At 40.1% G+C, this 11873-nt stretch overlaps 1 protein-coding gene across 1 annotated transcript; it reads right to left on the reverse strand.

Moving 5' to 3' along the window:
* Positions 1-1034: 1034 nt before the first annotated feature.
* LOC119556886 (60S ribosomal protein L10a-2) lies at positions 1035-1875 on the reverse strand. Its single transcript, XM_037869368.1, has one exon. It carries the CDS (start codon positions 1776-1778, stop codon positions 1128-1130), a length of 651 nt encoding a protein of 216 aa, XP_037725296.1. The 5' UTR covers positions 1779-1875; the 3' UTR covers positions 1035-1127.
* Positions 1876-11873: the final 9998 nt, after the last annotated feature.

The following is an 11873-nucleotide window of genomic DNA, read 5'->3' on the forward strand; positions in this document are numbered from 1 at the left end:
CATCGTTTCGGTGGGCGGTGGGTGTGCGCATCACACGTTGTTGACATCTTTGTTAAAATATGTTTACAAGCTCAAATTAGTAACAGTGAGTTTGCCATCCGCTATATGTGCGTACACATATCTGTTTCTTCGACTTCGTCTGGCTGACTGTCAAAGTCGACAAGCAAAATGAATTCGTAATTGAGTTTTCCGATATGTTTTCCAAGAGTCCCAAGGCTGACGCAGCCTCTCATATTTAATTTGAATAAGAAATTAGCAAGTTCTCATTCAAGAAGATGCATTTCTCTTCCCCGCTTGTATTCGAAAAGTTAATTTCAACTGGACAATATTTTGCCGAACTCTTGACACATTTTAAAAGTGTGTTTGAAATAGAAAATAAGTTGCTTCCACTGAAATGAATAAACAATTTCTGTGGCTTATTATAATTATAAATAGTGCTGTTTATATCAATATTTTTGTTTTACATTTTTAAATTGATCTTTTCTATCAACATTTTTGACATTACTTTTTTTTTCTTTGAAATTTAAAGCAATAACGATTTTGTGAGAGGCGCCTTTTTGGCGGCGGTTTTCCCATCCGGCTCAAGGTTTTCACCCAGGCTATAATTATTTCAACCTTCTTATCGGTGCAGCAGCAAAAAGCCATAATTATTAGGGATAAGTCAAGCGCAGCACATTTGTTGCCTCTTAGCTGGATCCCCAATAAAAATGCCTTCCTGATTAGCCTGCTCAGCATGTGCCGTGAACTTGTCTTATCTTCCCAGACGGGCTTAGGCCAATCTCCACCCAACCTAGGAAGAACTCCAGAAAAAATTTGTAATATATCGCTGAGCCAACAAAGGGGATTGCTCATAAGCCAAATAAAGAGTGGGATGTGAGGCAGAGAAATTATGTCACAGCTTACTGAGATTCTATTGAATGGGAATAAGGAAAATGATGAGGCAAATGAAAAGATAATAACAGGACAAGATGCTCAGAAAATATGGAATTAATTGTATATTATTGGAGTTCCACATCAAAGCAAAATCTTAAAGATTTCAAATAGAGCCATTTTATTTCACATTTATAATTGTTTGACTACTTTACACACATGGTCCACATAAATACATACTAATCTAAATGGTTTCTTTACAAAAGACGATGAGGTACACCGAAGGATGATTTAATATGAAGTGAGCGGACATTCTGCCAGTTCCCCTTCAACAGGGAAACGAGAAAGTTGATGGAAATGCTTATGTTTCGGGTCAGTTCCTCTGGGTGCATGCCAACATGCCCAACATTAACGGATAGACAGGCCATCTTCTTCATGAGTAGCTTCTTGGTGGAAAGTATCTTGATTTTGGATCTCATCGACTCCTTGTGACTCAGCGGAGTGAGAAACTTGCCAGCGTTGGTAAGACCTGGACCCAGTAGCTTTGGGATCAGCTTGATTATCGACTCGGAGGCCAAGAAGGCATCGTACGATTTGGCCAACTTCCTTATCAACTTTTGATCCTTGTTCAGCTTCTTGAGGGCCTCCACATCCAAGCAATCAACTCCAATGGCCTTTGCCTCATAACAATGCTGTAGATCTCCAATCACACACACCTTTAACTGAGGAACTGCCAGGTGATGTAGAAGAACACTTCCATGAAAGCGTTTGCATTTCTCAGGATCGTAGTCCCTAAGTCCAATCTGCAGTTCCACGGTCTCAAGGCAGTCACGATCTTTGTCCTGCGAGTCCTGTAGGATATTTTCAACTGCCACAAAGAGCGTTTCACGGAATACTCGCGATGTCATAATTTATGTTTATATTTTTATCTGTTGTAAGTATTTAAAAATTTTAGGAGACTTTCCTGAACGTGTTGTTAGCACAAAATTTAAAATAATTGTGATGCTTAAGGCATAACTTGTAAGTAAGCAGGTAGACAGTTAAATAATGGCTATGTTGAAAATATACTTTTATTTATTGAACTAATCACTAAAGCTTTCAATTTTCGAATTTACCAAACTTTACTTAATCAAAATCTATTATATCAAGCACGTTTAAAATCATTATTAACTTAGTTCATCAAACCCCATAAATCGCTGGGCGGAATTCGCATCATGAGTGCATTTCCTTGTGTCATTATGGTCCCAGGCTGTGCATAATTGATTGGCCAAACTGCAATCGATTGCCCGACCTGAGGCTCCAGTGCATTTCGCCACTGGCTAAATTGGAATTTCCAAACGCCACACGCCAGATGCGAGATACCAGATGGCAGATGCCACTTTCCCCTCGCAATTCAGCAGCTCAGCTGGTAAAGTTCAGCAGTTCAGTTCAGGTCGGTTCTCATCAGGTTAGTGGGTTTCGGGTTCCTTCGGTTCGGCTCACATCCGCCGAGTTTTGCGCTAATTAGGGAAGTGTTGCCGCCAGGTTTTTGGGGACAGCACTTTTGCAGCGTTGACAACATTGGTCCTGCTGGGGTTACAATGCAGCTGGAAATGCTGGAAAAGCAGACTCGGCTCTCTGGCTTTCTGGATTGTGTGTAATTATAAGCGAAATTATAAGCTGCGGCCGTGTGCAGCGGAGATTAAAGTGGAAATTGCAATTCGGGCTGCTGTCTGCTGTGATCAAGATCCCTGTAACGGCAGGATGTGCACGGACATCACGGCGGCGATGAGGATTTGTTGCCTGCCACTGCTAATTTACACATTTTGATTGCTCCCAACCGGCGGTGAGGATTGTGAGGGGTGGAGGGTTAAGGGAACCACCTTCTCGCAGACTCCCAACTCAGCCGCGTTCTCGCCTCCGCTGATAACATTATGTCGCATTTTTCTACAGCTTATTGCTTAATTTGTGTCCTGGGAATAAGGACAGCCAGACTTAGTTAAACACCAAGAAAAAATATGACTTACAATTGAATAAATTAAATCCAATTTTGACTTTATATTTTGCCAACTTATTTGAACTTGTATAAATAAGCATAATTACTTACGATAGTCCTGAATCATCTTTAACGTAACTAAGAGTTATTTTATTTTTATTAAGTATTAGGTAACCATCATAAATATTTAAGGGAGTTTAATTTATATATATATTTACACTAATTTCGTTTGGTTTTTCCCGTGTAGCAGTTTCTTGAGCATAGCGGAAGATTTTCCGGTGGCAGTGGGTGAGTTCTTTGGAAGTACTTACGGCCCTAAGATTATTTTACGTTGAGCTGCTTATTGGGCGGCATTTCAGGGATTTGCCTCTGGCGTGGCGCATACTTCTTCGACTGTGGCTTTACCTTCGGTCTGTATTTATCAAGATGTTGCTACTATTTCCCTGGATCAAATTGAATTGTCACCGAGCCAGGCAGCGGCTCAGGGTGATTGCACATTTTGCTGGTATCATTACGGTTCGGTAGGTTTACCGTGAATTAAGGAAGAAAATCAATGGAAAAATACTAATTTCTTTATTAGATGATAGCTACTGTATGTATGCAAGTAGTGTGTTACCAAAGCAAGTAGACTGTAGCTCAAGAAAGGTAATAATAATAATATCTAATTGTACAATTTTAGATTTGCAAAAGGCGGATTTTATTTAGTTTATAAATGAGCATATTTTAAATCAATTACTGTTGGTAAGTGCGTAACTTACAAAAAACTATTTTGCAATTTTTATGAAGTGGCCAATCTGGTATATATCTCACAATCTTAACCCAAAAACATTCTATATTTTTTTATTGAACTATCATTTGCCCAAAGCTGTGAGTGACCCTCCCACAAGCCATCGCACAACTCACAAATGTTAAATGTCCTCGTCGTACTCGTAGACGATCTGTAAATGCCGAAACGTTCAATGGCAATGGTCTAGGAAACCATATCATATCGAATATATGTGTGCGGCTATATCCCCCTGGCCAAAGACATTGCCAGAGTTTTTCGCATTTTTGCACTTTCAGGCCAAACCTTTTTCTAATAGCAAATGTCAATTTATTTGGGGCAGAGGAAAAAACTAATAAGCAAATACTTGGCATAATTTGGTACGGAGCTGCAGGACTTTAACACGCCAGGGGACACGGACTTTTGGGTTTGGACCACTGACGTAATCAAATCGGCAATCACTAGGAGATATGTATGCGCATCAATGTGCCCGAAGGGTTGGGCTAGGTCCTTCGCCCCACATCCTTCCCATATCATTCTCCGAATCCTCCCCTTTTTTGTCTCCCAATGTCCTGTCATATACATATGTATGGACAGCCGACATCCGATGGCCATGGCAAACATTTGGGCCGAGAAGCGGACACGCTGGGTGCCTCGCCTGCAGCTGAATCTTTTTTCAAACTGTCCCTAACAGTGCGTAAATTGCCATTTTCAAATACATTTCAATCCGCACATACATATCCGAATGTATATTCAGAGATTTTTCCGGGGGACAACAAAAGTTTAAATACTCTTGCGGGGCAATTTAAAACTAGCCAAATGGTCGTCGAATGCTTTGCATTGCAAATCGATAAAGGGAATTAGTTTTATGGCAGTTAAACTCGTGGATTGTAAATAAAGATGGTTTTGAGGTTTTCGGTTTATGTGCATAGGGGGAAAATCAAGAAAAGTTTTGCGGACTGGTGAGTGGACGATTTTTTTTATTGGTTTTGAGAACAACTTGTTCCTTGTTTTCTACAAAAAATAATTACACTGAAAATAAATGATGTCCCCGAATAAATTTTATATGCTGTATATTTTCCTTATTTCTTATTTATTTTTCCATCTTCATTCAGCGCCTTGCAAGGTCGTTAAAGATTTATGGAAAATCGTGATGATTTTGCCCAGAGTTTTCTTTATGGATGCTGCTGCTGTTGGTCTTGGAATGAATGCGATTTTTATTGCTTGCGATGCCTGACCTTTCCTCTGTCAATCAGCTTCGAACGGCGACTGCTAGCGGGTATCGTATTGCGCATACGCCCCGATGACCCGCTGTCGTAATGCGAGTGCCAAACAAAAACTTCAATTGTCAACTGCTGTCGCCTGATTCACGCTTTTGTTTGTAGCTGCCACTGCTGTTGTGTTCTGGCCTGTTTTTTGCTCTGTCATTATATCGTCAGCAGAGACTGTCTTTGATCTCGGCACGCGCCCCGAACTATGCAAAGCATTTTTCGTCGACCTTTTCACACGCACGTGCCCGAAATGTCAGCTTTTTGCCACCCACACATGGCCACACCCAGAAAACTGCAGCATACTTCCGGACCACTAAATACCAGAGTTGGTCGAGGAAAGTCCGGAAATAATAATGAAATTCTATTGAAATTTAATAGTTTTTTTCGCATACTTTGCATATTTTTTTTCTGGTTAAGAACTTTATTCTTCTGCGTTGACATTTTAAGGCTTCTATATTAAGAGAAATATGTAAAGTGTGTTTTAGTAACTAGGAAAGTACACATTTTAGCTCCGTATTTTATTAAAAATGTTTGCTTTTAACACTAAAGGTGTGATATTTTGTTTTCCCACAGACCATCTTTATTTAATCATTAAAAGTATATTTTATGTGGATGTCTTATCACCAGACGTTGGTGAATTTTACTATCCTGTCATCGCTGTGATAGGTACCACAATCCCCCAAGCTGAATAAAACTCTGCATCAGATATTTGAGTTGGCCAGCCCCTTAAAGCAGGATAGTAGCTGCCCCACCATTATGTTTTATAATCATTTTACAACCGGTGTGATATTTAGAATATGACCGAAAGTTGCTTCATCGTTTCTGTTTTTAGGGAAAGTTTTGCCATGGCCACAGCATATCTCAGCTGCACCCCTCGCCACTCGCCATTCACCCCTCAACTCCCCCAATGTTGTTTTTAGTTGCAGGCGTGGGCGGTTGGGTGGCAAAAGTTGGTGGCAGCGCCACATGGCAGATGTGTTTGGTTGCCGTTGCTGCTGTTGTTTTCATTTTTTTTATAGTGCTGGCCATAAAGTACTTAAAAGTTTCATTTTACGCCTATTTTGCTGGACGAGAGCCCCATTATCAGAGCGAGAGAGCGGGAGCCTGAGCCACCAAGTGACCAACTGACCTGGCCAGAACTCACCAGATTTCCCTGCCCGCCGCTGGCTGGCAAAAATCCAATTTGCCAACATTTTAACAATCATTGCCGTCGGGCACTTCAGCAACTCATATTGTGGCCATCCACTTTTAATTGCTTGCCTAAACAAATAATATTTGAGTAGCATATTTCCGGAGGTTTGGGTGTTGAGTGGTGCTACATGGAAAAGAAAACTTCAACAAGTTCTCCAAGATGTTTTGTAAAATGGTAGAATAATATATATTTTATTTCATTTTGCTAACCCAGAACGCTTTTACATATAATTTCTTCGCGTGCACCAATTAATAGCTGGGAAAAAGCGTAAATTGGATTTAAGTCAGGCAAAAAGGTCAAGGGAAAGGGCCAAGATGCTGGGCGATTGGGAGGTAATTGCTCGTCAGCTCGTCGAGAGGCCTAAGACTGTATCTCCTCCTTCCAGAAAGTTGAGCCTATCAATATGCCGGCCTGATGAATGCCATCATCATCGTCTTGGGCTCCTCCATTCGTCGTAGTAAAAATTTTAATAACTGTATTCTGCAGAGGACATTGAATGTCCTGAGCCAGCTTGTTTATATTTCCTTTCGCGGGCTCTGTGCCCCCAAAGTTTTTTAACAATTTATTTTTATTTTAGATACACTTTTTTCAACAGCTTCGTCGGTTTTGCCTTTTGCCGTTCGCTCCACTTAAATACAAAACGTCCGCCCGCCTGCTAATGGCTTTTCTGCCCGGGAAAAATGGGCGTGGTAAAGTGGGCAGAATCTGGTTCGGTTTGGCGGCTCTCGTAAACTATGAGTGCCTTTGGCCTTAGTGGGCAGGATGGAAAACGGAACACTGATAGCTGAAATTTCTTGGGATCTTCGGACAGCAGCTGATCAATGCAACACTGCCTTTCACTTGGCCACTTAAAAACTGTAAGGCAAATTTATCATGATTACTCAGAGTTTTCCGAAAACTTTATAAACTTAATTGGTCATCGTGGCAACAGTGGGACTATATCTGGTTGCCTTTGAGCGGCATTCTCGGGCATTATGAAAGAAAAAGTAACACAGTTCGTCAACAAATATTAACCAAGAAGTATAACTACCATGCCATCAAAAAAGTATTTACAACTTAAAGGAACTGAAGCAAAGAACACAAATTTTAATTATTAAAGAAAATGTAAAGGGTAAAAGACCCAGTAATTTTATTCGTTTTCAACTAGCCTCAGAACTAGCTATTCAAATTTAATAACCCAGCATTATGATTGTTCAAATAGTTTTCGTGCTTTCCCAAACTAAAAGAGAAAACCCATTAAAGTGGCTCCGCAAAATGGCAAACATTTGGGCGACCTTTGTGCGGCTTGATTGCAACATTTGTTGCACCCTGTGAACGTCATCGTCTGTGTGCAATTTTTATGTGCGCTAATAAAAATGCAAAATGAGTGCCAACTAAAGTAAACATAAATCGCATAAAATACAAATTAAATGCTTGCCCAATGAGGCGACCATCCTAACATTTCTCCTCACTTTTCTTTCTTTCTTTTTTTTTCTTTTGTCTCCAATGCATGTCGACCATTTATATGCGGGACTTTCTGTCTACGTAATTTTCCTGCAGCCCCCCACCTCCGCCCCCTTTCACATTCTCTGTTGTGGGTGTCGCCCTTGTGGCCTGCCGTTCCATAGATTGCTTAGTTTCTTCGAGCCAGACTCCTACACTGCAACTAAAATTAATCAAACATTATATAAGCCATTTTTTAAACATAAAGCCAAAATAATATCGAAAAAGAATATGTCACTCTTGAAAATCTATCCTTGGGTGAACTTCAAGAACATTTTCTTCTTGAAAAAAATAATACCTAGTATTCAGTTTTATAAATTTTCTAAAAACCGCAGCAATTTTCAGTCCCACTATTATTTAAAATATATTCTTTATTTTATATCCTTGCTGTGTACTCTCGTTTTTCTGCTTTTGGCCAGCTGCATGTCTGTGCATGCAAAATGTTTTTCATGCTCGAGACTTTGCCAGATGGCGGGGGTGAAAAGAGTGTTGGAAAGGGGATGAAGGAGACTTGAACTGTGGGATCTCGTTTCCAGTTGCTTTCTACTTTTTGTGTTTGCACAAGTGTCCGTTGCGGTTGAAAGGTGAACATGACGTTGGCACATTGCAGGTGTTCACCCTGCCAGGCCAGAACACCACCCCCTAACCACCCCACATGCAACCCCTTGTGTTAGATGAAAAATAAACACTATGCAGCCATGTCCAGCTCCGACATTTTTTACCTTCTTTCTTTGGCATTCTTTGGTGCCCCCTGCTCAAGATGATTTACAATACTTTGGGCTTCCACCTGTCTGGCCACTCACCCCCCTTAATTTTCCCCCTTAATTTCCTCTATTCAGACCCCTTAACCTCTCCCCACACCACACAATACTACGAACTCATTTTCCTGCTCCTTGCGTTTGTCGCATAATCGTTTCGGTTTTAAAGGCTAGGCCAACGGTTTAACATGCATTGAAAGGCATTCCCCCGGCGGTTGATCCTTGCCATGCCCCTTTTACCCTCCCACTTCCCTCCTTACATAATGAAAAGCAACACAGCACGAGGAAAAAATGAGGAAAATCGAGAAGAAAATAATAATAAAGCACTTGAAACAAACGTTTTCAGTAAATTTAACATTAGCTCCTTTTGTTGGGCCATAAAAATCCGCCAGGCAAAAAGAGCAAGGCGATAGCTTCACTGAGAAATAAATTGGTGAGTTCTCAAAAAATTGCAGGGTATATATTTTCCAGTTCTTCAATAAATTGACTGTTGCCCTGATTAATTTAAAATCATTTGGCACTTGCTTAAATTTCAACTAACTCAATGCATTTATTTAAAAAAGCTACGTACTTGTAAAATATTTATAGATTTATTATATGTTATATAGTTGTAGACCCTCTTTTTTTCTAAGTTAAAATATTAATCTTTTAAATTAGTATTTTTAAAAGCAAGTTCCAATTTTTCTCCGTGCATGACTTTTGCGTGCGCTCCAGCGAGCGGCGGCTAAAAAACTTTGGCTGCCTTCCGCGCAGCGCCTGCAAGTAGGCAACAATATTCTTTGTTGTTTGTTGTGAGCGGCAGCCATGAAGTTATTATTATATGCGCCGCACTTGCATGTGTGTATGTGTGTGCTGGGTTGTGCTGGTGTGCGCTCCGTGTGTTTACTAGCTCTGTGTAGCATACTTTTCAGCTTGCGTGGCTGTTGTGTGTTAAAGTTGGCCAGTTCTCCGCCGCTGCCACGCCCCCCGCTCCCCTCCGCCCACCGACTCTGTCAACTTGGCCGCACATTTGTGATTTATGTGGCAAGCCAACTGGAATTTTACACAGGCCAGCCCGGCATTCTTTCGGGCCTGCTCAAAAGTGGGCAAATTATTTCAATTTTCATTATCGTATTGCCATGATTGCCATCCGGAGTTTGGCTCTTTGCTTTTTATTCACCGGAATGTCGGACGGATTTTCGTAGGTTTTTTTGGCTTTTGCGGTTTATTAACCCACTTCTGACGCAGAATTGCTGTTAGTCCGCCATTAGTTATGCATTGTTTTATATTCTGTTCCTGCTGTTTCTTCTGGCGAGAGGTCAAAGCACTTGCTCTCCACTGAAATACCTGGAAAAACGATTTTGTCTATCCGAAATCGGACATGGTCAAATTAAGAATTTCGTGTTGCCTGTCTATTTACGCCTGGGTTGAGTAAATTAAGTGGGCTATTAGTCGGTAACCACCACCTACTGAGCATGACATTGTTAAGATACTATCAACGTTTTAGCTAAAAATAGTGTTCTACTAAAGTGTTAACAATTAGACGTTTTTAACCCATATTAAATATTTAATTAAATTAATTAAATGCGGATTTTAATATAATTTCTACAAAAACTAATGGTACTTTAATACTTGTTTTATTGCTATCTTATTACCATTCCGCAAAACATTGCTGGAAATAAGATCACTTAGTGTATATGCTAATAGAATGATGCTGGGAAGAATGAGAAGGGATAAAGGCAGCTTTATTTTAATGGTAGGTCTGAGTCATTTTAAAAATGTTTGGCTAAGAATTTATGAAATATTTCTTAAGTTATTTTGAGGTTTGTTGATTGTTCTGCCTTCCAGATACTTCTACTCACTTTAACTTTCGCAAACATTTTGCAAACAAAAGTTGCTGGCACAAATTGGCCACAAATTGTTCATATTGTAACATCTCACTTAGGGCTCCGTCTTCTTCTTCTTCTCTGCGGCCATTTCCCATTTCCGTTTTAGACTTTTATGTTTGCATTTCCGGGCACTCTCACTCACATGGCGACTGGAGTTGAGTTTTATGTGAGCGTTGCGCTCTAATTTTTTGAAGCCAATAGTTGTCCAATCAATTTCAAGTGCCCGGCACTAACTTAAATCTACATAAAAAAGGGGCGAGCACGCACACCCAGAAATGGCGAGGAAAATGGGGGAAATCCGTACCAACGCACGCACAAGGCCAGTCATAAAATTCATTGTTGACGCATGGCGATGGCAAAAAAGGGGAAAGCGGATAGCGGGAAAATGGCGTCGGCGTCTAGGAATTTCGCATGTATAAATTTCCACAGCCGTCGACGAGAAGAAGATGCAGGGGCATTGCAAAAGGCAACAAAACAAACTGCAGCGAAAGGAAATGCAGACGGAAGGCCTGAAGAATGACTGCCAAAATAATGGCAACAATGGAAGCGGTATGACAACGGAATGCTAGCACCTTCAAGCATTAGGATACGACTTGAAAAATTTATCTTTAGCTAAAAAAAGGAAATGACAATGTTAATAGGTGTTTCAGTACTAGAACGAGTATACTTAAGAAATGTATAAAATTGTCTTTGTCAAAAGTGCCATTTTTCAGGTCTAAGCTTAAAGATCTCTCAGCCCTTGTATTATTTTCTTTAAGAAGTATTTGTATACTTTTATAGTGGAATACCCGAAAAAAATAAATGATATAATAATAATGATGAATATTATTATAATAAAATATTTTATTATATTTTTTAAAGTAAGAAAATAAAAAATAAGGAAAGTAAGTAACTTTTCCGACAAGATAATGGTATTCCTACTCCTTAAGAAATATTCATATTTTACATGAGCAATACTACAAAAACAAATAATAGTATTTAATAATGAAATATTTTATAAGGTGTATTTTTTGCGAGTAAATCAAGAAAGTAGAGCAGTTCATGTTATTTCTAGTCACTTTTAAGATTAAATAATGTCATTCCTTTTTATCCCCCATCAAACTGCACACAAGCATTTCCAAATGAAGGCTTGTATGTGGCGTTTGTCATCTCCGCTTGCCTGACATGTATTATTTAAGCCCCAAAACATTGCCCTCTGCCATCGTGACAAGGCGAATGGCCTTTCCGATTGGTGTTCCAACTGGCTCCCTGGGCTGCCTGATTTTCGAGAACGAGCAATCCCCTCTGACAAAGGCATATAATATTGAAAGAGCCAGCCGGCGATTTTAGACTGCTTGTGCGCCTGCCTATTTTGCAATTAATGAAAAAATCTAGCGAAATGAATTTTTTAAGTCAATAGCCGAGGCAACGAGGGCCTGCCATCGAAATGGGTCATGTTTGCCATGGTGTAATGTGTAGAATGATTGCAACTTTAAAAAGCAAACAAACAAAGCCGAGGCAGTGGAGGCTGGGGCTCAGGATCTAGATGTGGATGTGGATCTGAATCTGCTGCCCATACCAGGCAAGATAAATAGAAAACTGCCTCTAAAGGGAGGAATAAGCCAACAAGGAATGTCGACCCATTTTTTCGCCCAGCAAAACACGCTGAAAAATACATTGAACATTAAATATTCAAGCGGCAATATAGTTGGAAA

Source organism: Drosophila subpulchrella, chromosome 3R, assembly GCF_014743375.2.
Source record: "Drosophila subpulchrella strain 33 F10 #4 breed RU33 chromosome 3R, RU_Dsub_v1.1 Primary Assembly, whole genome shotgun sequence".
Classification (NCBI taxonomy): domain Eukaryota; kingdom Metazoa; phylum Arthropoda; class Insecta; order Diptera; family Drosophilidae; genus Drosophila; species Drosophila subpulchrella.

Excerpts from the sequence above, each read along its gene's own strand:
- LOC119556886 (XM_037869368.1), bottom strand. The coding sequence starts at position 1,778 with ATGACATCGCGAGTATTCCGTGAAACGCTCTTTGTGGCAGTTGAAAAT.